At 43.3% G+C, this 27,721-nt stretch overlaps 2 protein-coding genes across 4 annotated transcripts in view; one reads left to right on the top strand and one right to left on the bottom strand.

Moving 5' to 3' along the window:
* Nucleotides 1–327: 327 nt before the first annotated feature.
* LOC306980585 (histone H2A.Z) lies at nucleotides 328–1,897 on the bottom strand. The gene is made up of 5 exons (XM_079580011.1): nucleotides 1,789–1,897; nucleotides 1,457–1,534; nucleotides 1,207–1,320; nucleotides 971–1,100; nucleotides 328–879 (listed from the first exon to the last, which is right to left on the bottom strand). Exons 1-5 carry the CDS (start codon nucleotides 1,789–1,791, stop codon nucleotides 818–820), a joined length of 387 nt encoding a protein of 128 aa, XP_079436137.1. The 5' UTR covers nucleotides 1,792–1,897; the 3' UTR covers nucleotides 328–817.
* Nucleotides 1,898–7,696: 5,799 nt separating this feature from the next.
* lrch4 (leucine-rich repeats and calponin homology (CH) domain containing 4) overlaps nucleotides 7,697–27,721 on the top strand; it is a 44,002-nt gene continuing 23,977 nt past the window's right edge. For 2 of the 3 annotated variants that reach the window (XM_079579817.1, XM_079579815.1), the window contains exon 1: nucleotides 7,698–8,129. In XM_079579817.1, the coding sequence (XP_079435943.1) occupies nucleotides 7,958–8,129 (172 nt within the window). In that variant the 5' untranslated portion in view covers nucleotides 7,698–7,957. Of the gene's footprint in view, nucleotides 8,130–27,721 lie in introns of all 3 variants that reach the window. The other variant, XM_079579816.1, reaches the window with a different exon arrangement.

Raw genomic sequence — 27,721 nt, forward strand, 5'->3', positions numbered from 1 at the left:
GATGTCCCCGAATAATGAATGCAAGCCAGTGTCACGCAGATAGAACATTTCTATTGCTGCAGAGTGTAGAGACTGGAAATACAAAGATCACTCAGGTCTATTGTAGCTTACATATCACGCTGTACATCAAATCATCCTGGAGTAAAAACTTGCGGTTGTAAGACTTGCCTGGTGTCATCACGCCCTCTAGTGGAAAGAACCCCCAGTAACCTTTCCATTATTTAATTTTATCAATTCAGACTAAACAGCTTGCACAAATGGGAAAAACTCATAAGACATCGGAAAAGTGTTTTGACTGGCTGATTCCAATAAAGAAAAACAGTCATGCCCAGGCGAGTCCATCTTTATTGAAAGGAATCAGTATGTTTAGATCTTCCCAGTGGTCAGCTTACATAAACATGCTTGAGTTCATGCAAAACACCATCTTGAGGGTCGCAACACGTTTCTGTTTAGTTGTCCCGGTATCTTGATTTAATGGGGAAAGCCCTCCAAGTGTACTCCAAGTTAAACATTTTAAAATAGAAAACGACCAAATAGAAATTAATTAAAAATGGATGAAACAAATGCCCATTAAGAGCTTTATTAAAACGACACTTTACATGGGAATGCCACAAAAAGCAGGTTAACACAACTGTAGCACCAAACGAAAGGCAAAAAACACAAATGAGCTTCTTTGAAGCCACTTTTTAAAAAATACCCCAGGTGAGTAAATGCAAGCTCAACCATACAAATAACCCTAAAGGCGTTCTACACTAAGACATTTAACCAATTGATGCAGACTTCGTCCTGAGATGGCACAACTTTAGAGCACTTCAGGTTATACAGTTTTCTGCTGGCCCTTCTTTCCAATCAGAGACTTGTGGATGTGGGGAATAACACCTGAAAGACAGAAACGATACAAGTTTTATTCCAAATCACTATGTACCAAACAGAACCACCCATCTCAGGGTCGAAAGCATTAGCTGCTTACCTCCACCAGCAATGGTAGCTTTGATGAGTGAATCCAGCTCTTCATCTCCTCTAATGGCCAGCTGCAAGTGGCGTGGAGTAATACGCTTCACTTTGAGATCCTTTGATGCATTTCCTGCCAACTCCAGCACCTACAACACACATTTCACGTCATAAACCAGCAACACAACGGCTACGTTCATTCATATATCTGAATAACTCGTGACCCTGGGCAGATGCATGTATTGTTTACGTTACCTCGGCAGTCAGGTATTCAAGAATGGCCGCGCTGTAGACGGCGGCGGTGGCTCCCACTCTGCCGTGGCTAGTGGTCCTAGACTTGAGATGTCTGTGGATACGACCCACTGGAAACTGTAGAGAAGAAGATTCTTAGTCAAACAAGGACAGCTAACAGGTAGAAAATAATACGATTGGTTAGAAGAAAAAACAAACAAACATTAGCATATGATAGCTTAGCTCAAGGAAATGAATGAAACGCTGTACAAACCTGCAGCCCGGCTCTCTGTGAGCGCGAAATAGCCTTCGTCTTGGTCTTTCCGGAGTCCTTGCCTGCCTTACCACCAGCCTGTTAAAACACAACATTAAATTGCCTTAAGTCGCTTTTTCACACGAAGTAAAACAATCTCAGGATTAAAATGAGCGCACAAGCAGCGCCCGAAACCAAACGTAAAAACGAAGAGTTAGCATAGGTGCTAAGCTAATGTTAGCGGCTAACTGTTAGCTTCATTTTATCACACACCTTAGATAATAAATATGGGACAAATTCGCTACTCCGTAACACAGAGTATGCGGATGCGAAATAGAGATGCTATGATTTACCATCTTAAAAATCCTCTACGGTTCGTGGACACTGGAGCGAAACCCTGATGTAGCTTACTGTTGAGCACCGAGTGTCGGTTTGAACTACAACCCCCGCCTTCAATTGTGGCTAATATGTACCCTGTCTGCATCCGGGTAACTACAAGGAAAGCGCGGACCAATCGCTCATCGGCTTACGGTTCTTGGCAGAGCGTTTGTCCAATCAGCAGTCGACTACGTGACTTTGCGGGAAAAGCGTTGGGCTCCTGCGCAAATTTACATGGGAAATGTAGTTCTGTGGCTTAACGTTCGCTTCTATTGTTGTGATGTTACAGGTAAATGTAGGATTTTTACGCTAAAGATTGCTTCATATGCAAATAAGTCATAAGCTCAAAACATACTGGCATGTCTTTGGATATATCTTAGCATGTAAATTTAACACTGAGACACATTTGTTTATGTAAAGGTTACGTATTTGAAGCCTATGATGCATTTTATGCAGTTTTGAGTATCACAGATTATAATCAAGTCAACATTGCTGCTTACTCCGAAAGGTCTTGCTAAATACTGCCTTATTGTTTTACTATCCTTGACAAAATGCAGTAGATACATATTATGACCTTTCCCCTTCATATCAGTCAACGAACGTTCACTAACAAAAAAAAGACTAGGCTAACAAGGAATTTTGCGATTCCTATTATGGTCACACGATGGCAGTATTGTATATAAACAATGCGTCCACATAAAACAGCCCCCTCAAAGTTTTGCAACGCCTTTAACGTGTGTTTTATTTTTTTTAGTTATTACCTTTTTAGTAAAATGGCGGTTTTAACATTTAAGTTCTTGGTATTAGTTTTATCAGCTAGACTGATGTGTTAGCTCTCTGGTTAGTTCAATATTGACTCACAAAACTCCTTTTCCCTTTTGTGAATACATACTGGCTGCACTATTTTTACCTCTTTACATTTCACCCTTTCTCTATGTATCAATGTGTTGTATTTTTATTTTTTATACACTGGCTCGGGCAACAAAAATGCAAAAAGATACTGAACCAAATCAATGCGACAATGTGATCAAGTGCTCAGTGTTTCTTTGTCTCTGTCTGCTGAAGGTGTTAGAAGGCAGGGCATTATTCTCTCAGCTCTTTACGCTCCGTCCGGGCTCCAGTCTGTGGCTCTGAGACAGCATCACACTCACAGTTGGTGGTGGGCTGGTCACGTTTCCACACATACCACTCATTCTCAGGCATCACTCCCTTTCACCACTCCGCTCTCTGTCTGTGCCTTGACCTCCACCTAGATTAGTACTGCTACATTTCTGCTACATGTCCTTTATCACTAAATTCCACAAGTAAGCAGCAGTTGTACAAATATTCTTTCTTCGGAACACATATTTTTCTGTTCTAAGTGGTGATATATGGTTTCACAGTAGGTCAACTTACTGAGTTGAAAAAGAGGTACTACGGACTTGAAAGCTTTGGTTTATTATCGTCCCTCTGATAAACAGGTGCAGTTTCTGTGTGCGGTTTCGTTTCGGTAACAATGCACAGCGGCTGAGAATGTGGCTTGTATCTGACTCCGGAGTTCAAAAAGTTCAACCTTCCGGCTTTTCCGAGTCAGATGAAACCCAACTTCTTTACTTCTTTCCACCGTAGCTTCTACTGCTGTTTGTTATTTTGTTTGTTTACTCCAAAAAAATCTAACTTTATCATTCCTGATCACTCCTCAGATCCAGTTTTTCAGGCTCACTTTCTGACCCATCGTTTGGAGGATGGTCCACTAAGGAGATGGTCGAGCAGCACAGTCACCTGATAAGCTGTTCCGAATATGCAACATCTTAGAGACAGAGGTATGCGTTCACACATGAAGAACCCATTACAAACACAACGTCAGGGTTTGATTGGCTCATCTACATCTGTGGGGACAAAAATAAGAAATCCCAAATCGGTCGCCCTTCCTGTTGCAGTTTAGTAAATAAAAAAAGGCCCAAAGAGAGAAGTATATAAGGAAATCGTATGTTTCTTTGACCCACTTGGGGGAAAACTGGAGGATGTGGCAGATGAGAATTGGGAGCGTAGAGGAAGTAGGGACAAACAAAGAGCGTGGGAAATGGTGATGTCACTCTCAGGAGCACGTTAGAGCTGAGACGTTTGATGGGAAAGTCATTGGTCATTACTGGGTCACGAACAAGGCCCGAGATATGAGAGTCTGGATAATATTATATAATGCTTTGCCTGAAACTATGGAGGCATTTAGTGAATCCAGTCTTTTAATTCTTTGACCATGTATGTACTTGGAAATATATGCAGTTTCTATATGGATGGGGTCACTTGAATCCTACTCATACTTCACATTTTTGTAATAGCTTAGTAAATACATTACTTACGTTCGAGTGGTCAGTGTGGGAACTGATGACATCACGTCCAGAGCATGTGGGTCATAGACGAACATGAATATTCACACTCATTATCAGCGGGATTAGGGCTCTTTTGTTTGGAGTTTGTGTCAGACGCTGATGCGCACAGATCACCCCTGCAGTTTAGTGTAACGCCCTCAGGAGTCATATCTCCGTCCCCTTGAACCCTTTTCAATGTAGCAGTGTGTGTGTTTGTTGCTGTTTTTTAGCGTTTAGTGAAGGACACATCACTCTGCCATGATGAAGCTTCTCAACAAGCATGGCAGTGTGAGGTTTAGCGCTCCTGCTTCACAGATAGAAGGTTCGCTTCCCACCAGGGACGGGGCCTTTCTGCGTGGAGTTTGCATGTTCTCCCTGTGTCTGCGTAGGTTTCCCCACCACTAAAAACATGTACAATAGGCCAGGATGTATGAGAGTGTGTGTGAGAGCGCACATGGGGGGGCGACGGATGGAAATTAGCCCAAGGCTGCAATCCGGTGTGGCTTGTTCATTGTTCCGGTGTAACTTGCACTGTCCAGACCAAATAAACCAATAAATAAATAAAAAACATTTGTTGTGGAATATATTATCGAGCCATTTTGGGCCATGTTGTTGTTCCTCCAGAAAGGCTGGAGGAAGTGTGCATGGAGAGGGAAGTCTGGGCATCTCCGCTGCTCAGACTGCTGCAACACAACTCGGGATAAAGCGGAAGAAAATGGATGACCATTTTATTCTATATCTATCTATTTTTCTAAATAATAACATCTGAATGACCCTCTTCGCATCCCAAATCCGTTGTTCACATACCAGACTACTTTATTCATAAAAATACTTTGGTTCCTATAGCGCTTCTAATTTTGCCCCATGGGTTGAAATTGAAAATGATTTCACTAATGTGCTGTAATTTGCTTCTTTTTTCTTGGTCATATCATTTTTCTGAAGCCGCAATCATTTTCCATTTCTTTTTTAACATGGACTTGTGATGTTTCTATGAAGTGAATGAAGATTTTTTTCTCAAATCGAATCACCATACTTCACAAGATATGAAATGGTCAATTATTTGGCAACGTAGTTTCTGACAACACCTCGCTCTGCATGTCTTCACACTGCACGCAAACAATAGCAATTTCTTTTTCAAAAGCGGTTTTATAATTGCATATCATTTGGTCATTAGTGTCCGGCCAGCTGTATTTATGCCTTTCTTTCAGCATTATCTTTGCCGTTAACTGCCCATTGAAAGCCACAGTAAACCATAATCATTTGGCATGGAGGTGCAAAAACTGTTATTATGTCTGACTTGTGATTACAGCCTTGACCAGACGTGACTTTATTTTAGGCCATAATCAGCTCCTAAATGAAATTCTGCTGATACTAAACACATTTAACAGCAGACAAGGCGCTGCTCCACTATCTCATTGCGTGGGGGAGGCATCAAGCGAGCAGTTTAATCTCTCACAGAACACACCGGACAGGATGACTTAACCGCTGACAGTTAATGGCTTTTACCAGTCTATAGTGAAAGTCCCCCCCCCACCAGCCTGACCGCAGCTGGGCACCCGGACTGCCTGGACTTTGACAGATGGTCCAATGGGACGCCGGAGACCACGGGAGGGAGGAACCAAGGGGGCTATAAGCAAAAAATGAATGCATGATGATGAGGGGGCAATGCTAATGCCCATAGAAGTGAGTGTATGTGTGGGGAGAATATGGGGTGTATAGACCTGCTGACGCTGCACGTGCGATCTCATGTAGATTTACACACAGCACAAAAAGCCACTGCTAATTTAGCTCCCAGTCAGTGTAATCCTGTGTTTGGATAGAAACCAAAGAGGACGCCCCGGACAAATGTAATTAATATGACATTACATTTTATTCAGAACAATGGAGGACCGGCTGTTCTTATCACGCACCAGCTCCCATAGGAGAAATGGGATTCTGTCAAAGCTTCATGTAAATCATAGTGGTCTATTAATAATTGGAATTTAGCAAGTGATTAAGTGAATATAATAAAACATTTCATCTCATCCTTAGCCTTGGAAATATTCTATAATAAAGCAATATAACATACAAGGTTTCAAATTCTGACACTTCAAATGAAATCTTCTACGGGCTATGGAAGCAGGTGATGTCAGGCCAAAATAATCAAAAAGTACAGTATAATAGATAACACGAATAAATACCCCCTAAAAATGTATACATACAATGGAGCATAATATAATGTAAAGGCACACCGTAAAATTCTATGTGGTGTGGCTTTAAGTTCTATTTATACACTCCAGCACAATTCCTTCTCCAGGGAAAGTGGTGGACTCTGTTGTGCCATGTGCTAAAAACCTATATTAATATAATGACTGTGTGTCCGGTATCATCCACACTAACAACAAATCCAAACCACCATGCTTTAATGAGCATGAAGCTCCGCCCTCTGCCTGCGACCCCGCCCCCTCTAGCCGCTCCCCTCCGCCGAGAGCTCCCCACGAGCTGCTGCGCCTCTCAAAAGAAACCCCCGCGAAAAGAAAGCTGCGCACAGGCAGGCGCGTTCACAACAGCTCCGGGACGGCCTGCCAAAATAAGAGCCGTGTTAGGTGCGGGTCAGAAAGTTGATTATTATGATGAGGTGAAGATGCACTTCGGTTATGATGTATGCCTATTACCTTGATATTTTGTTTCCAATACGTCAGGGGCCAGGGCCACTGGGGTCAGTTACTATTATTAATCACGTATAGAATGACTGTGAGGATCATAGTTTAAAAGGGACGCAAAGAGAGATGGCAACGAGAAGGGTGACAGTGCAAATACTTTAAAATAAAGCTACAATCAAAAAATAAGATACAAAATAAAAGTAAATAAATCTGCAATGCACCCTTTAGCACCTGTTACTAAACTGAATTTATATTTTTAAGATAAGAGAGTCGATATCAATGTACTGTATGTACAAGGTAATTTGCTGAACGACTTGTACAAATGACATTATGTGCAGTGCGATATGACCTAAAATCTATATCACGAAAAAAAAAAAAAAAATCACGATAACGATTTTACGATGTAATAGACTATGGACGAATGACTTCAAAATCCCAGCCTTACGCCTATTGGGAAGATATTTCATTCTTCTTTTAGTGCCATGCTAGTTTCCACCCAATTATGATTTACTCAGTGTTTATGCTGCTCTAGGTGGAGCTGAGCCTAACATTAGGTGCAATCTCCGTCTGCGCCTGGTCCTGACTTCAGTCAACACCATCTTCTGCTTATGTATTATAGAGCTAAACACAGGCATTACTCAAGTTTACTGCTACAACTTTTTATCAGAGCAACAGCATAACAAAAGAAGTGGCAAAGAAAGAACTATTCAGAATATAATAAAAAAAAAAAAAACGTGCATTCCCTGAAGTATCTCCTACAGTAGGTCAACTAGCTTCCAATGTTTAATATTTATTGTCTTCCCATCATTTGTACTTTTACTTTGAAGAGAGCCGGTCAACTTCCGGTAAGCTTGTTGTGAAAGGCGCGCGCTTGCCACCACTTCCTGAAAGATTGACAGCTCGAGCCGCTCGGTTATTATTAGTGGAAGCGAGCTCTCCCGTTGTGTGCGCCAGGCAATCACTTCTCCTCCACCGAGAGCCTTTTTCTTTTTTTTTCCTTTTTTTGTGGCGGATTTACCTTTTACTTTTATTCCTTCACAACAACTTCGCTTCCCCCCGGACTCGGCGTGGAGTCGGAACCGCACACCCGCGGGGCATGAAAGTGCGGCGGACGTTTGAAAGAAAGTGAAAAAGGAGGCTGACGCTAGCGTTTGATGGCTGCTGGGGATGGAGCCCAGCTGCCGGCCACAGTAGCGGCCAGCCGGAGCGTGGAGAAGGCGCTGGAGGAGGGCGCAGCGAGCGGGGCTCTCAACTTAACCAACCGCAAGCTGAAGGAGTTCCCCCGGAGCGCCAGAAACTACGACCTGTCCGACCTCACACATGCAGGTCGGTGCTCCTTTTACCTACTGCGTTCACGAGCTTTCCAAACGTGCCGCTGCGTCCGCGAGCTCAGCCTTTTGTTTTACCGCCACCTGCTTCTTTCTTCTTCTAACGGGAACGCACGCCCTCTTCTCCTTCTTCTTCTTCTTCTCGGTTTCCCAATACCCCCTTCCGCGCATTACGGATGTGTCAGTCACAACCACGTAACTTTAATTTTAAGCACACAAACTTGCTCTCCCTGTAGTTCACGGACGGCCCTGTTTTTTGAGCCGATGTGGCGAAGTGTAAAATGCATCTTCGACTGGTTGCACAATACGGACTGCGCACATTTTCCACCATTGGCTTGATTTCAGTCAGAGTAAACGACACACACACACCCACTTCCACAGCACACTGACTTCTCTCTGACTGCAAACTCATAACAAGACATGGGTGCGTGGCCGAGAGCAGCACACGCCTCACACTTTGCTGGTTCCTCTTCCTAAACATTGGTTTTAACGTCCTGGTCTGCAGGAACTCTCCAGAAAGATGGTTTTGTTTTTTTGTGTGTGTGTGTGTGTGACATGTCATCTTCTCACTTAGCAGCTTCATCTAATCATCTTCGCCTCTATTAGTTTTCAGGAAGCCAATAGAAAGTGTCTGAAGTGTGGATCTCTTGAGACAGTGCAAACAGGAAACCACCTTGGCCTTACCTTTGCTTGAAAAGAATCCCTCTTTTCCCCCTTAAGGCCCCCCCAAGGTTGGAGAAATCAATCTGGTTACACTTGCACTTTTTAAAACTTACTCCAGGCCTAGGTTTCAAGTAATTGTGACCATCTGCTCGAAGCGTACTAGGTGTTGGACCCCGTGGGATGAAAAAAGACCTTCAACACATTGGAATAAACACACAGAGGCACCTGCTCGATGGTAACCCTACCCACTGATGGCTGTGATGTTTCATACCTAATTACAGCTTGATTACAGTGCGTCGATCTCTTAAGTGTGAGCTAAATTTGATTAGCCGTTTAGCGCCCGGGCTGTGATGTTGGGGCTGAAGGGAAGTTCCGCACAAGGAGCGTTTCAGGAATCCTACAGGAAGTCTTTTAATGGCTTCCAAGAATCTTTTTTTCGAGGTGGGATTCAAAGGACAGACACGAAGCAGGTCAAGTGCTGTTATATTTGGCCGGAGTATTAATAAAAGATACCGTTGAGTAGTTCGTAGTAGGATGTGAACGTTGTTGTATCGTGACGTGAGTGGCAGGTGAGTAGGAGGATGTCTGCGTCTGTGTTTTTGGAGCTGCTTTTCATTCACTTCACTGGAATTGCATATTGTGTGAATCATGTTCCATGGAAGTTTGAGGCAAGGCAACGAGAAAGGTCATTCTCGTGTGGGGGAACAAATGGACGGGATGATTTGGGGTCAATGGACAGACATATGAGCTAGTCCTGACCGGGTTAATTAAACTATAATCCATGAAGAAGAGTGTGAAAGGAAAGCTTGAGCTGATGAATTAATAATAATAGCATTTCAGAACATGGAGTAGGACCCTAATGGATTTTTTAGGTCCGATACCGATGCCCATAGCTGGAATATGGGCCGGTATGTTCCCAAAAGCCTAGAGTTAAACGCTTAATGTCCTATTGCAAAACCACTTCATTAGCTTTAAGTTTAAACCAAGGTGCTTTTGGGTCTAACATTGTCACTTGGGCAAACTCTGATCATTTTGGAGTTGTATTTCTAAACGCTTCTGGCCTTTCCTCTGGGCAGCAGCATACAAGAAGGGCCAAGCTATTTTGGCGACCTCTGTTTTCCATTGTTAGCTTATTTAGAGGTTCATTAGCTATGTTCTCACACTTCTTTCACATAACAAAATGAGCCCAGTAAACACAAGCCTTTTCGCCTTTATTATCACTCATGTATGTGTATGTGCTTCTATTAACATTAAAGATGAGTAAATCATGCTTCAGACAGTGTAGGACCATTTACCTGCTAACAGTCCCAGCCAGCGTTACCACAATATAAAACAGTCATAAACCCGACCCTGCATTCACTCAGTTACGGCACTAATTTAGGTCCATACAGCTGCGACCCCAATATAACTCTATACAGCTACATTTTTGACACTAATGGGACTCCCTACATCTAAAGGAACAGGCCACCGTTTTTCCATACCATGATATGTTCTTCCCCGAGCTTAGACCAGTTGATACGTACCTGTCTGGTCTCGTGCCCGTGGAGGAGCTTGGTCACTTCTAACTTCACCCCGTTTGGAGCTATAGGAATATGTCGGGAGAAGTCAAATGCACGCACACAGACCAGACAGGTATGTATCAGAAGAACATATCTTCGTATTGGAGAAACGGTGGCCTGTTCCTTTAGTTTAACACAGAACAAGATGGCAGCTGATGGCATTTTGAGAAAGTCTACTTTTATTCAAATAAAATTCCAAAGTTGTATTCCAGTATTGTGAATGAATACATGTGTGATTGTAAAGTCTCTTATTTGTGCACTCCTCCTATATAACATCATGGCATTAGAAAAAGATCCAAACATTTGCTAAATGATCACAACAGCAAAAATGCAATCACAACAAAAATGTTCAAAAATACAATCCCCCGAAAGCTTGTAAATTGCGGCGGTGGAGCAGCGAGCTGAGGCGACAGATTCCAGCCTCTGTGGTGGTGGCAGACAGAATATATTTGGGTTACCTCCTGCTGCTGACATCACCTATTCCCAGCTTACACGCGGCTGATTCGATGGATGTTAATGTTCACTCACTGCGCTCTAATTCCGTCCCCGGCTCGATACTAGACATTTGGAGCTGATTACATGTCTGTGGAGCAGCCGGGCCCTATTTGGCTAATGTCTACAATTGGAGTAATGAGGCACGTTCTACGCCCTATACCTTCTAGTGGAGGTGGTGGTGGTGACAGTTCTCCTGATTCACCTGTGTGTCAGCCCATACTTCAGGTAGATACTTGTTAGTTACCTTTCAGTGGAGAGAGCACAGCAGTACGTGGACAGTTTTGGTCGGCTATTGTCCTTTTAAATTGAGAAATTGAGAAAGGTGCACTTTAATAAAAAGTTGAGGCGAGTATGGTGTGTTGTTTACATAATGCATTGTCTGACTGCGATCGCGTATGGTTTGAGAAATAACAGGTTATATCATTAAGCACTGGAGCTTAAAGTATGCCATGCGTGCTTTGAAATATGATCGCATGACCCCTGTTCACCGCAGACTTAATTTCAGCTTTCAGTGTTTGTTGTGAAAGCCTTTAACAGCGTTGACCCACCCTGTTATTATCAGAGGTTTTACAGATGGTGCTTTAGCTTAGCTTTGGCTATCAAAAGATGGAAACAATATGGGCTAGTTGCACCACAGGTATTTTCGTCTGTTCATTTAAATGAGTGAAAATGCTCCAGACCTGTACACCCTTGTTTCTATGTTCTGGTTTCTTGAGGGTGCTCTGTCAGTTGGTCGGGCTGATCGTGCACATCAACCCTCCATTTTTGCTTACACACTGTAAGGAGCCCACTGAAGCTTGAAGGAAACAAAGCTTTACATCATTCCGGAGCCTAATTACTTTTAGATAGCAGAACTGGAGAAGTGAGGAGTCCAACAGGAAAAGTGCAAGGTTAGGAGAAGCACTGGTGCAGTCAGCCACGTCTACCGCAGCGATAGCTTTGTAAGTACTTCTTTGATGGGATTACGGTGATGATGTACAGCGTACTTCCTGACTTTATCGATTCTGCAGCTGTGAGAATCTGCTGTATCACTCAGACATCCGGACCTGGTCTGTGTAACAGAGCCAGATGTGAAGGTGAAAAGGTCCAATATTATGCACTATTCAGCTTCTTAATGTCCCTGTTTACATTTACATTAACAATGCATGTTAGTGTAACAATTCAAAGTCATTTAGTCCTAATGTTTGGACTCATCATGAGCCCTCCTCTCGGAGTGATGCCTTTAAGCTATCCATTAGCCAAGGCATGCTTTGTGTAGACAATTTGATTGCTGAAGTTTGTTGAAGGTGTGAGCACTGGGGGAAAAACAGAGGAGCACCACCCTGTGACAGCAGTAGACAGGGGGAAAAGAGGAGGAGACTGACTATGCAGTTACTCAAGGATGCATGATTATAGCCTTTTAGGAGTTTAGGTTTAGGAGAATGTGGGCCCTTTGGATGCATTATAACTGGATCAAGCCAAGTGGAAATTACTTAAAAAGTGTTTTGCTGTAGCTTTTCAAAATATGTTTGTCCCGAGGCAGAAGTTACATGGCAGCCCTGGACCACGGGGAGAGGCTGTGTATTAAAGAAATGAATTTGTAATTCCTGTAACCTCCTGTTCAAATTTGTCTGGGATCTAGAGTATGTAGATATGTTTGCTGTGCTATTATGTAGCATGATGAGGCAGGATAATAAGTGGCAGGCAAGAAAGAGATCGTCTGATCTTTGTGTCTTACTACCATCATTGACAGAAAAAAGCAGCATGATTACTAACTCTGAACATTGTGAATGTACCCAGTAGCATGTCACAATACCTGCTTACCTAAATCCACTCTTGACACTACTGACTGCTGTCTGCTTAACTCTGCAGCCTCTTATCTAGAGCACACTTCAGCAGCACGCTCGGGGGGAGATGAATGCGCTGGTTGAACTGGGATAGCACTGGGCCGCTGCGGGGCCAGCCTCTTTATGATAACATCAGCCCCGCTCCCTCCTCACCTCCCCACAGAGCAGTTTCCCTCAGGAAGGTCAAAGGTTTACGCACATGTACACAGACACACACTCGCAGTCGCTCCCAGGCCTGCCTACGAACAAAGCGGGGCCATTGTCAGACGACCATGCACCTACGTTTTGGATAGAGGCGTGCATGTTGTCATACAGTGGCTCTGGTTCTTGCTTTTGATGGATACACACCCCACAGGGCAAATGCTTTGAGAACAAGCAGGCTTTATGCCGATGATGCATGGCCCGCTGACTGTGAAGAAAAGAGCACACTGATAAAATGAGACGTCGGTGGGTTAACTAGAGAAGCCTGGGAGCTTATCAGGAATATTGTCCCGTTTAGTGGTAGTTTGGCAATGGCTGCCTTAAACTAGTATGAGCTCCTAAAGGTTGTAACATCGTCATAAACAGAATAGACGAGAAAAAGGAAACGGAATCAGAGCTGATGAAATGACTTGTGTCACATGTGAGTGTTGGTCAAGCCTATAGAGGGATTGGAACGCCACATTCTTCTTGTGACTTTGCTAACTCAGTTTGACAGTCATGGCCGCTTTACGCTGCTGTGATGGGGAAACATCCACAAGAGCAGAACCTACTGTTCATTTACCATTTACTTTTCATTACTAAGTTTGTTTGCTCGGCTGTTTCACCCGCGGACGTTCCATGCTCGTAAATCAAAGTGGCCTGACCTGCTAATATAGCACAGTGCAAATAATTAAATATGAGGATGTAGTGAATCTTGTGTCAACATAGGTACTGATTGTGAGTGAATCACAGGAAAACGCCCAAACAGGTTGTGTAATAAGGGAAAAACAGTTCACAAGCATCTTGTTCTGGGGTAAATGCTCTGACACTGACGATCAGTCTGTAGAGCTGCGACAATGTACTTTTGTCATGGCACATTATGTCACCATACAGAGGGCCCAATAGGTATTGTGATACTTTATTCTAATTCATTAAATATTTTGGTTTATCATTACAACGTACTTTAATACGTTATGAAGGAATTTAATAAGAAAGCACAAGTTTTGTTTCCAAAAACTGTAAATTTGATCCAAACCAGACACTGAGTAAAACATTTTGAGAAAAGCTAAGTGCATTGTAAAAGTATGGCTCTCTTGTTTAAACCAGCCAGCACCAAAGCTGGTATTAGCAATACTATTTTCAGGTTTTATTATTTTTTCTGTAACTGAGCATTGTGTCAAAATACTGCGATACATGGTTTCCCCATGCAGTAATAAAAGACTTATTGCGATATATTGCAAAATGATGTTTTGTCTCAGATCTAGTAGACGGTATTCCACGCTGTGTCCACCTGTTCTTTTCCAGACTAAAAAAATACAAACTACTAATGATATTGATCTCATTCAAGAAAATCAACTGATTCCTTAAATTGTCTTATTATAGATGGTCTTCATCAGCCCTTTAAGGTCAGTAACCATGGCTGCTCATTGTGTTCACTGAGCAGGTCTGATTTTAGAAAAAAAATCCAATGTAGAATAAACATATTTTGTGTTGTGGATGATACGAAAAAACAATGCCCAAACTTTAGTAAGTCAATAAAGTTTATTTGAACAGCACTTTTCACTTTTGTTAAAGATGAGTAGACAGTGCTTCAAGCAGTGCAGGATCATGAACCTGCTTGCCAAGCCAGCGTTGCCACAGTATCTTAACACACAGGTTAGCCTCTTTGCAGTAGTCGGTGGCCTGCCTCAGTAGTAATAATACGCCACATACTGTGTTTATGAAAAGCATTGGAATGGGGACTCGGGCCTCCCTCATGTAGTCATTGTAATGCAGTTATTAGAGTGATGTCCAGGCCGCGCTGCTCTGACCTCTGGGATGTGTATGCTATTGCACCATACAGCACCGCAGCAGCTGACTCTCAGCAATAATGAATGAGCTGAAAAGGCACGCGTGCAGGGGTGTGTGTGTGTGTGTGCGTGTGTGTGTGTGTGTGTGTGTGTGTATATATGTGTGTGTGTGTGTTTTCTGTGTAATCGCTTACTCTGCTGCAGGTTTTTCCTTTGGGTTTTGGAATACCATTTTTCCACAATTAAGCGTTGTAGCAGCTTGCCATGTTCTGCCTGAAATGAGAAGAATTGTTGGACTTAATTTTTTCTTATTCATTGTGGTTTCAGTTCAGGTATGACATCGTGACCGCAGACAGGTGAAGGGAACAGCACAGATTGTTTCGAGATAGTTATGAACTTGTCTGAGATTTTTGTTTACATCCAACTGTCTAAATTAGATGATTGATCTGACCAAGCACGAACCATAGAGCGTAATCCAGTTGAAATATACTCAACGTGACATCAAATATTTTGCGCATTAGAGGCAGCGTTTATCTAAGGTATAGTTTTCCGCCACTGTCTCGTGAGGGGTCATAGGAGAACACCCTTGTGAACCAAGCTCCACACATAGCTACCATTCTCCGCTGCACCGCCAGAGGCTTCGTGTGTGTAATTATTAACATTAAAAGACAAAGGAGAGAGAGTTGGGCTTTGCAGCGCAGGTGCATGGACACAGCCCTGTAGCAACACGGCGTTAGCCCGGTGATGATCATTGTGTTTCTAGCCTCTGGTTTCTGGGCTTTGAGCCGTCGGTTTTGTTTTCCCAACAGTTGACCCCGTGGCACGGCTTGTTATTGAAGCTGGGCTCTGCTATTGTGATGGAAAAGGATCGCGTACAAGCCAGGATATGAGAAACTAAGCTAACCAATGAGTTGCAGGGGTAACATTTGGACACTTGTACTCTGTTGGCAGTTTGAAATTCTGCTGCTACATTTCTTGTCAAAACCTGCTGATGAGGAGTTGTCCATTAAAAAGCCATTACCCTCTCGCCTCCAAACTGCGACTGAACCACTCTGCTGTTTAGACACACCGCGTTGCCTTTTACAATACCACAGTGTGTGGCGGTTAATGGTGGCATTGAGCAGTCGGGGCCGGGCATACGGGCTTATCCGAGCTGTCAGCTGTTTACATCTGCTCCCTGTCATTAGCCGTGGCTGCGTCTGACTTGGCGCTTGTGTGTGTGAATGTGTGTGAGGGTTCGATTTCCTCAGTGCAGCGGATGTGGCCTCGTTACTCCGTCTGCACTTCTGCTCCAGAGACGTCCGGGTTGCCCCACACTTTGACAGCCCTTGTGCGGATGCTGTAAATGTCATAGAAAGTTGGAAGCTTTGGATGATTCGGACATTTGACTCTAGATGAGTTCCTCGAGCTCAAAAGGAGAAATGCTGTTTGTTTTGTGATTGCACAGTGTTTGTAGTCCTTGCTCGACTGTTGTTCTCATCATATTTTTAAGAACATGTGTGCTGCTGCCTGCTGCTGCTGTCTTGTCTCTCAGAGCCCAGCAGCTGGTGGGGAGGGGGGATTCCCTCCAGGCTCCCGGGGGAGGTAACCAGAGAAAAGGCAGAGCCACGCAGTGAGGCTGCCTGCAAACATCCACACAGCCGTACGTGCTCTGTAGGGCTCTGCTGGGCTGTTCTGTGCACAGGCATGGCCCGTCCTCAGGCTCTCCCCCGTGGAGCTGTTTCTAAGGAACTGGCCCATGTTGTTAGTCATAATGTGTCCTGACTTAGTGTGGCAGACGAGGCACCAGACATCAAGATGGTGCCACATATCTGTGTACAACATGCCCTGTATTTATAGATGCATACTCAGATTTAATAGTAGGGTAGGTATTTTTGAGTCATTGCCATAAACGTGAGCTAAATGTGAGATGGATTGCGACTCATTGGCATGAACATTCGTCTCATTGTAGCTCTGTCCCTAACTATCGCTGACCAGTGTGTGAACTGCCCATATATTTAAATCAAAGTCATAGTGTGTGGTGGCCGGGCTTATCATGAAGTTTTGTTTGTCCAAATCTTGACCAACAAAAATGCTGTTTGTGAATGTTCGAATAGCCATTAGTAGGGGTGTAACTTCACTGTACCACGGTGTACCGCGTGGCTAAAATGTGAGGATCTGCATCGTACTAAAGTGACGGTGCAGTTTTAACCTGAACCGTTACACCCCGAGCCATTAGCCATGAATATTACACTTTGCTGAATAGAAGGATGTCATTCTAGACATGTTGCTAAAATGGTTGCTGCTCTCCTTGCAGCATGACTGTTAATTTAACTCTTTTTGTATAAAACCATTGACAATGACATGTAACTGGCACCCTAGTCTTTAGGCATTATTGGGAACTTTCCCAAACGGCTGGCATTATCAAATGATCCTTAAAGGGACTATACAGAGTTTAAAATTGTTAAAATTATGTATTTTCCTCCCCCTACATGTTCCAACAATGTCCTAATGTGTAGAATGAGCTCAGTCACTCAAAAACGTGTTACTTCGGGCCCGAATTGCCTTCATGCATGAGCTTAATATGGAAGGTGCAGGTACACATATGACCTGAGGTGGCAGTAGTGAGTATAAAATGGCGAACTTGCATCTAGACCCTTTAAAGTTGTTAGCCAGACTAACGCCAGACTAAAATCACAAGTGATATTTAGTCTGGGGACCACCAATTCATTTTGTCGTAGGAGAGGTGTGGTTTACGATTGTCCATAGCCATTTATTGGGCGCTACAAATGTCCTTTATGCGTCTGCACGTAGCCACAGCTAATCGTAACATTGTATCCGATGACGTACCCGCTGTAAACTTTTGGCTAAACTATTTAGAACATGGCCTAAAGCTTGATCGAAAAATAGCGTCACATCTGCTGCTGTCATGTTTGATCCGTAAATAAACTGTTTTTTTTTAAGCCGTAAATAAAGCCTCCGTATATCGAATAGCGCGTCATCGTCTTGCCGTCCCTCCTCGTTCTGTGATTGGTTCCCAAATCCATGCGAACATTTCGGCCATGGTCCCCAGGGTGTTGTGCAGTTCGCAATGATTCGAGTCTTGCAGGTTATAAAGTTGTATCAATGTCAACTGATTTGGATGAAAAGAAAATCCCTTAAACTCAGACTGGGGTTCACATTGGACACATTAGTCGGAGTAACCTAATTTCAATGAAACATTGTATTTTGAATACATTTCATAGTAATATTTATGTCTATTGTTGCCATGGCGTTGCACACACTGAAGTATGGGCTCATTGTACATGTAAGGTTAGCAGGTACTAGTGTTTTCTTGATCAGGCTCTGGTCTCATGGCTGTGGGCTCTGGGTTTGTCCCGTAACACAATCTATAATGCATAGTGAATAATGTAATGGTGCGCCGAGCTGGCCTGTGTGGGGACTAATGAGCGCACGGGCCCTTATGTAACCCAGCAGGTCTATTAGCTCCCTGTTGTTAGCGCTCCAGATGGCTGTCTGCTCTCATGGGGCCACGGAGAGGTGCAGAGGGACCAGTTTGTGGGTGCTCCGTGCAGCTCCTCCAGTGTTAAGATTGGGTTACTTTGCTCCTAATCTCCCACACAATTGTAATATGAGCTGTTTTATTTGAACACTGACACATGCCAGTTTGTGTGGCTTTGTCACGTTAGTGTCAGCTACTTTTCTTTTGCCGTTTTTGCCTGTAGGGCAGAAAACACAAATCCCATGCGGTCATATTTTGCACAGAAAAGCTTATTAGTTTCCATGACACTTTCAAACTCCAGGGTTGTCGCAATATAGTGCTTATTGCAGTTTGCACTTTATGATTAGTTGGCATTTATTAACTCCATGTACAAGAATGAATAATTACTGCCTACGTCATATCCTCAGTTTCTTTTATCCTCATGAAAATGTCGCATAATCCTTTATTGTTAAAGAGAGTGTTTGTGATGGTAATTTGTCAGCAGATTCCGCATCATCTTGCATTTTGTGAATTGTATGCATCCAGAAATGTTGAAACTTGTTGAGTTTGTTTGGCTTTTTGTAATTGTCCCGGGGTACCCCAAGGTTCAGGTTTTGCCCTGTTGCTTTTCATCATATTCCACTCGTCCCTCAAGCCTTCCCAAAATTTCCAAACCATGCTTCCATTGACGTTGTTTTTGCTTGTTGTGCGTAGTACTCCCCCTTTTGCATGAACACATGGGCCTTTGCATAAATGTGGGCCAATGAACCTGCAGCTTGTAGGTGAGAGAGAGAGGGAAGAGCAAAGGTGAAGGTTTTGACGGGTAGAGGAGGAATCTGTGTAGGAGGACAGAGACGGACCGAAGCGAGCCAGTGTGAGAAAAAACACAGTCATCTGTCACGGACTATCGCAGAGTCATCGGGACTTCTCCAAAACACAAGGCTCTCCCACGCTTTCAATGTCAAGAGCAGAACTGAAGCTGCTAAAAGGGTTTGATAATGGAACGCATGACTGCTTTCGTTTACTTCATGATAACAAACTCTAATGGACCTAAAAAGCCTGCTTCAAAATTCAAGACTATGGAGCATTAACTAGAACTATTACACAAATCTATATTATCAATTAGCAAAGTAATGCTAGGATGAACCAATGCTACTCCTGAAATAAAAGCATTATCAAAATCAGTTCATGTGAAAGTCTGAGTTGTGGGATTACATTTTTCGCAGAAGAATTGGAAGTACAGCCCTCGTGCTTGTTTTAGCTCGCTTTAATCTCGCTGAGTCACCTGTGGTTTGCCTCGTCCCTCCATTGTCTCCTCTGTTGGCTCTGTCGAAGAGGCTGATGCGTGCTTGTCCTCCAGGCACTGTTTTGAAATACATTTGTTTACTACTGCTTTTGCATGCAATTGTAAACTTGAGCAGGCGAACCACCATTTTCTTACTCTTGCAGTGACCGTTAGCAATAGGATCATTACTCTTGAATATGAAGCTGTTTTGCAGACGTTATGTTTGCAGTGACTCTGGTCTGGTCTTGTACATAATGCCAGCGTGTGAAATTGCATTGTAGTCTGTAGTATAATAATATTTTTAGAGTCATCATCGGTACAGGACGTTTCTGCCTCTCTGCTGGCTATACTGGCTTTTTTGCTTTTAAAGATCCTAAAAGTTCAGCCTGCAGCCACAGAGGTGAAGTGTCCGACTCTTCAATTTCAGAACAGCCTAGTACAGAGGACAACCTGAAACCTCCTTTCTGTGAAGAAAAGTTCCTGTATGTCTGTGAGCTCACAAAAACGTTTTGCTGTCTGTAGTGGCTTCACGATAGGGCTGCAACTAACGATTATTTTGGTAATCGATTAATCTACCGATTATTTTCACGATTAATCTGCTGTGAAAGGTGCATGGAAATTGTATTTTTTTCCATTTTTATATCACATAGAGCTAAAGTGACGCCGCTTGAGGACATGTTGATGGAGTAAACTTAAAATAAACGTTTGTACAAGGCTATTTGTGCTAATTCTGCTTTCTGATTGGACGAGACAAAGACAGATATTTATTAAATTTACAATGTACAAAACACTGCAGACCCTAACTTTAAAAACAAAGTAGGTTTTCATCCAAAATACATACTTTTCATGTCTTTTTTGCTCTACTTTAGTCTGTCTTTACTAGAAAACGATTAATCGATTACTGAAATAGTTGACAACTATTTTAGTAATCGATTAGTTGTCGATCAATCGATTAGTTGTTTCAGCCCTACTTCACGATGTACAAACATGATGTTATGGTTCATTATTTGCCCCTGACTCTAAACAATCTAATTTAAGGCCTTTGTACACCTTGATTTAGCTGTGTGTGAGAATGTCTGCAGGAGAATTGTGTTGCATAGAAGACTGACCACTTTGACCACATGCAGGCTACATTTATGATTTCCATATGTCGCTCAGAATAGTTCTTACAAAGACCCACTGTAAATCATTTCCACTGCTGCCCGACCCCGTGTCTGTCTAACCACACTGGCTCTGACTTCACGCCCTACACGTCGAGTCGCTCGTCTTTACGCGGCTGGAGTTCAGCAGTAGCTGAGACTTTGTTGCTCAATGACACACCGGAGAGCTGCGCCGCCTCTGATGTAACTTACACTGCAGGAATCCGCAGCACCACATCCTGCCTCACACCGTGCCGCGCAGACGTGGAGAGGCGTCGTCATTGGCAACTGGCTCAAAGAAAACCCACGCACCATCAGGTCGGTTGGCACGAAAAAACTATTTAAGTTTTTTAACGGAAGTCGCACAAGCCAGGTGTACTCGCTGTATAAACCATGATTAGTTGGCATTTACTAACTCCATGCACAATAATGAATCATATCCTCCGTTTCTTTTATTGTTGTGAAAATGTTGCATATTCCTTTATTGTGAAAGATGTTAAGGTCCCACATGTTTGTGATCGTCATTTGTCTGCAGATTCAGCATCATCTTGCATTTTGTGAATTGTATGCTGCCAGAGTTTTTTTGATTTTTTGTAGTTACCCTGGAGTACCCCAAGGTTCAGTTTTTGCTCCGTTGCTTTTTATCATATTCCACTCATCCCTCCTCGCCAACATTTCAAAACCGTGCTTCCATTGACTTGCTGTTGTTTTTGCTTGTGGTGCGTAGTACTCCCACTTCTGTCTGCCAGTCTGTCACGTATGTCCTCAAGATCTCTCGAAAAGTTAAACTTCTTAATAACGAGCTCAACCTTTTAGGATTGTTTTGACATACCATACTGTTCTAATAGAAGATTATACAATATCATTCTCCTGGCCCTCGTGTGATTTGGTATTTTCTGATTGTAGCTGCTTTGTTCCATTGAAACACACACTACAGTCATTATAAAGCGTGTGTTCAGCCAAAAGCAGGCGAGTTCCTTCTTGGAAATGGACGAGTGTCTTTATACTGTGTTGCTTTGAGGCCTGACATTTCTTTGTTCACGTCCCGGTGTGTCACCTCTTTTGTACTGCCATTATCTCACTCTTATGCACTCGCCTAACCCCTCCTCTGTTTTCTGTTCCCCTTTTCACCACCTCTTCTGCCTGCTCTTCGGGTGGCACGGGCTTACTCAAGCACAAACCCTTTTAAAATGTCTGGGCATACACACACTGGCAGCTTTTGTGAAAACGTGTCCTCATGCTTTGGTCCGATCTGGAAACTTCTGTGTAACTTTGAAAACGCAGCTTCCTAATTTTGAATATCAAGCAGGAAGTCAGATTCATAACGTGTTTTTATGTGGTACCAATCAGGAGAGCCACTTTTGAAATGAAATGAGCGCTGAACAATTTTGTGAAAATGCCTATTTTAAATGTTTTTGGTAAAAATGGCAATTACACTTTGATTTGCTGGGTGTTTTGAAATCAAGCTTCAGTTCACAGTGCACATTTTAAACGTGTCGAAACGAATGTAGAAAGGATCGGTGCACTAACATCCCATCACTAATCCCGTTCTGTGGAGGATTGCATTATATTGTACTCTGTGCTGTTCCTGTCTCTACCTGTTCCCTCCCCCATCCCCTGGCTGCTATTTGTCATCATGTAGTCATCATCTTGAGTTAGGCTCAGGTCATCCAGTCAAGCTCAGACAATATGCTCTGTGTCTGACCAGATGTTCAACGCAATCAGGAAAACCTTCAAGTTCAAGACGTTCGCGAAACCCTTCCTGTTGGCGGTGTTACGATACAAAAGCCACGCGCATTTCCCTTCCTGAACGCTGACGGTACACCCTCCGCTCTCGTGATGCCCACAGACGTACGCCTGTGGCCCACAGCCTGTCGGAACTTGCTCTGACTGATGTTCCCGTGGTGCTATGTGGGGCTCCTCCGTGACTTTGTTTTGCATTTGTTATCTTTAGAGTGCTGCCGACACGGGCCTCTTGCACAGGCCGGTGACATAAGGCGACTTCCCGTCATTCTCAGGAGATTAGGTGAATGGACTTTGACAGCTCTGGTCAACACAATGCACTGTCCCACTGACCTGCTGAGCTCTTAACCAGCTTTTAGCACCCTCGTCAAGTCAAAATGTCTTAGTCATCAAAGAGACGCACTTGTACATCACATAGAACAGTTATTACTGGTGATATGTGACTTTGGGCCATTAATAAACCTCAGTTTAGATTGTTGTGCCCCTGAGCTTTAAAGTTTTTTTTAGGGATTTACTTAATAATGTACTGTGTCTAGTTGTTTCCAAATATGCTGTGCAGATTCTCATTGTGCGTGCGGTCGAGGTGGACGGGTCAGCTGTGATGTAAGTGTCTGAAGGGGATGGGACTTGTAATTGGGACTCTGCCACGCCAATCCTCCCTGTGATGCTGATCCCTTTGAAATCCCCTCTTACTGCTTTTCGGGCCGTGGTGCGTCTGCCTCATAAAAAAAAAAAAAACATACTTCTAAACTTCAAATTAGAGTCAACACTCACGACTCCAAGAGCTTGAATGGCAAACGGCCGGGATCAAAACAACTGTAGCCGCGCGGTTTCGGAGGCTTTCGAGTGTTTTTCACCGCTGGCTGGAGCACGGTCTGTGATTTGATAGCAGCAGGTGGTTTACATTACGGCAGCAGTGCATCAAAAGTTTGACAGTAAAAGGAGTGTGCTCATAAAAGTGTGTACTTACTCTGGTTGTGAGCACAGAGCCTTTGAACAGGTTTCTTTTTTATGTTTGTTGCTGTGTGCAGAGCGTGTGATGCCAGGAATTAAGAATGAGATCAGAACTTTGGTTTAGCAAAGCAGGACTGTTGGGTTGGCTAAAGTTAGCAGCTAATGGTAACAGCCCGGAAAGTATGAAACTATGAAAAAAATAACACAAACTCAAGAGAAGGAAAAGTGCAAAGTGTGAGATGTATCGCTGGTTGTTTGCACATGCCAGATCTGACACATATTGTATTGAATAGGCATAGGATGATATTGAAATTGTGATTATCTTGGACAAAATAATTGCGATGAATGATATTATCACTTTTAATCATCATTAAACAATTTCTTATGGTGAATTTTTCTTAGAGTTTTTCTTTGCCCAGTATATTTAAATCATTTGGTGCACAGTGGAAGAAAATGTGCACCAAATCTTTTTGTCCCTGGGAAAATGTATGAAGAAGGACTGCAGCTCCTACAGGTTGGAGATAACAGGCTTCTGTATCATTGTCAAAATGCTGACGGAGGTTAGAGCGAAGCTACAATTTTACCATCGTTTTCTAAAACAAGCCCATAGAAGCTGCAGCTGTTTTCTGTGCGGAAGCTAAATGCTTAGCATGTAGCATTGCAGCTGCTGCAATCTACTGCTAATGCCCGAGCAGCAGAAACAGACACTGTTGACCACCAAAAATTCAAAATCAATTCACTTCAATGTTTCTCAAGGCAAAACGAGGGGAAACTTTGATCCTAATCCTGGCACCGAACCAGTGCAGTCACCATGGCAATGCCCCAGGGGTCAAGTGAGGTCAACAAAGCCAAAGTGGTCATTTAGGATTAATCATTCACAGTGGTGACCTCTGGGGTTGAGGATTGTTTGTATGCAATTCCAGTCATTCCAGTCATGTTTGAAATCAGCAGTGCTCTCTAAGCTTCCAGTTAATTTTAGCTGCAAAGGGAAATTTCATTGGTCCACCTCACTCGATGCTGCATTCTGTAGAAAATCAGATTTCCTGCAGTCGATCGTGTCTGTCACATTTCAGACGTTATGTAATACCTGCCCAATGAACCATCCTTGACAGAGACGAACAATGTCTCAGACTTTGGCCTAGTTCTCTCCATGTATTCCAGAAATTTCAACTTTTTTCTTGACAGATCCTTGCTTCTGTCAAATTAGTTGCCGCGCTCAGCAGCAGCGCACTCGCAGTGGGAACACTCTCTCCCAGGCGAAGGAACATGCCGGCCCGCTCCTTTCGCCTCAAAAGAGCTGTCATCGACACTGCCTCCAGCTGCGGGGCACACTGCTCCATCTGGATCAGAGGGTGATTAAGAAACACTATCCCGGACCATGAAGGGGCCAAGCGTGAGTCAGAATCTTACCAGGAACTATCACCACTCCTCCTCCTCGTGAGGCCTTTGTTGTCACTTGGCTCTGAACCATGTCTGTTGTAAACCCCGCGCCCCACGGTCTGACTCTGGACTATAGCAACCCCCTTCAAGAACTGGACATTTCACTGGCCCACTCTCGCCCATTCCACTGCACATGCTTTTCCCATGATGCTGTTTGGTGACTGTGCCCTGGCATTCCTCCAAGATCAGCCATTCCAACATTTGGCACCATCGGTTGCAAAGCCGGGGCAGGACTGTTCGGAGCCATTGTGTTTTGCACCTGTGTTGACCGAAATGGGGAGAGGCCTCAAACATGACTTTCGGATTCAGTTTGGTGTGGGAGTAAAAATAAAGTATCAAAAAGATGATACGGCTGGTGTGGTCGTCCCTAACTGGGTATTTGTCCTGGTACTGCCCCACAGCGGTTTGAGTTTAAAGCATAATAAGTGCAAAGAAAGCCCCTTTAACCCCTTAACTCCCACCTGAACTGAGCACATTTTCTCCAGTTTGGCTTTACCCCAGTCCAAAAGCTTCTGGAAAAAAGCTGTGAAAATAGCAACAAAACTGAGACGAAAACAATGATGGAAATGTGACAAAAAAGTGAGAACACATTGACAAAAAAGTGACGAAAAATTGATGGAAAAGGTGGCAAAAATGTCACAAGAAATTGACAAAAAATTGACAAAAATGTGACAGAAAAATGACAAAAAAAAATGACAAAAATGTGACAAAAAATGATGAAAAATTGACGAAAAAAATGACAAAAAATTGATAAAAATTGGACAAAAAAACACCCAACACCCAACAAAAAAATGATGGGAAAAAAATCAGATGACGTGAGGAAAAAGATCCTCTCGGTTCAGGCGGGAGTTAAGAGGTTAAACGTCATGTATACCGTCCGGTGCTTCCTGATATTCAAGATAAAAACATGTCAATTTAGATTTAGATCCTAGAGTTTTGTAAATAATGTAAGGCAAATGTAGCAAAAACGGCTAACCATTTTATTCCCAGACATTAACAGTCTCGTGTAATCGGTTGTCATTTGTCAATACGCATAACCAGTACATTTCATTTATCATCCACCGACCATTGTGACCGGTCAGCTTCAGGCGCCACACCGCTATTTCCACCAATATCTCTAATACCACTGAATGGGCATTTTTCCATCCTTTGTTTTCCATCAGCTTTTTTGCTGTAGCCAGTACCTCTCCATCCCCCAGTGCCCACTCCCACAGACACACATATGCTCCCATTCCACCCCCCACCCATTGTTCAGGCCGCTCCCCTGCAGCTATGGGACAGAGACTGCCGGGGCAGTGGAGGCAGCACTGTACGGACGGGATCGCATTTACTGTACAAGAAAAGAAAACTTGCACCCTGTCTGAACCCGCGCTGTTTATTAGGGCCATGTGAAATGGGCCCTTTCTAATGAAATCCTTTGTTCGCTGCCCTACAGTCAAGTCAATGTGCTCTCTGCTTTATTAAACTCAGTAGGACGTCATTTGTGTTTCTATTGCAGCCCGGCCGAGGGAAGCCAACTTTGTCACATTTTTCCCTTTGTTTGGTTGTTTGCTACTCGAGCGTGGATTTTTATGTTGGCCAAGAATAGAGCTACGCTGTAAACAACACAGACCCAAGACTAGTGATTAAAATGTAGGACAAGAATACTATGCGTTGGAACTAGAGAAAATGTCACTTGCATTTTTGCCAGAGAAATTAAGGTAGTTTATTGCCTTTTTTTTTTGTATTTTGTATTCAGTGCAGTTGTGTGGACAAGGAATAAGTTTAAGAAAATGCCTGAAAATTGCCTAGACCTTTTAAAGAAATTTCAAAGTCAAGTGTTGTAGAGTACAGAACAATGTTGAGTAAGCAGCTGAAGAGTTTCCATTTCCACGTGGCATTGAAAATTACAGAAAACGACCATTTCGAACTGAACTGAACTGAATTGATGAACATTAAGTTGCCAAATAATTTCCTTGTGAAGCGAGCCCAGTAGGTTCTCCAGCTCATATTAAAGAAGTGGATGACAAAGAGAGCACTCCCATCTCCTCCTCCAAGCGCCTGCATCCATCAGCGATCAATACAGACCCATTGGGCCGTCTGCCATTGACAGACTGGCTCTTCCTGCTGCCAGTGAATGCTATGTGCTAATAGCGCTTTTTTCAAAAATCTCTGCACTTTTATAGACTGTCTATCAGCGCTGTCGGATGTGCCGCACGCTCCCACTTTGCGCCGTCCCAGTAGTGGCTGAAAGTAGGAGGCTTGCTGTAGTGGTGACAGGGGCAATCTGGAGGTATCGTCAGTATGTGGGAGGTGGAAAAATGCGTGTAAGGTATGATTGGTCAGGAGATATTATAATGGCTTGGAAAAGAGCCGTGTATGGGAATTGTTGGCAGGGAATGACTGTGTGCTCATTTGATATCCTAACATACTAAGATGCCTTTGTCTTACTGGGTCTATCCACATGGAACATCTACATGGCTGTAATTTCAATGTCTCCGGTATAATACTACCTATATTATTTGAATTGGTTTCTATTTAAATTATGTAGGTAGGATTGTTGTCAGTTGAAAGATTGATAAGCCAGAAGATGGATATGGCAAATTTGTGGACCCAAACAATGATCAGTTCAACCCTTTCTAGATTGTTGCAGCCATTTCCTAGAATCTTTGACTTCTCTCCTGACAGACATTTACAAATGGGTCCATTAGAATCGTTGATTGAACTTGTAATGAGAGGGGAGATTGGCCTACATACGGTGACAGCGGAAACATCAGTAGGAAGTGGTTATTTCCAGACACGTTCACCCAGTTTGGACCAAAGGGGACATTTTGAGGCCCGGCCAACATTCTGTCACAGCATAGGTTTCTCTTTTCTTTTTATAAACCTAAACTGACCGCTAATTACAGGGTAAAGGTAAAAGTATTGTGGAAGCACTCATGGGAATCAGTGTAAAAATGCAAAAATGTGAAACCTTCTATGTTGGTTATAAACTGACAGTTCTCAAGGGGGGAGTCTGGGATTAGTTGTCGGTCAGAAGTTGTTTATTGTAAATGAAATTTGCCTTCTCAAACTAG

This window comes from Gobius niger (assembly GCF_951799975.1).
Source record: "Gobius niger genome assembly, chromosome: 21".
Taxonomy (NCBI): domain Eukaryota; kingdom Metazoa; phylum Chordata; class Actinopteri; order Gobiiformes; family Gobiidae; genus Gobius; species Gobius niger.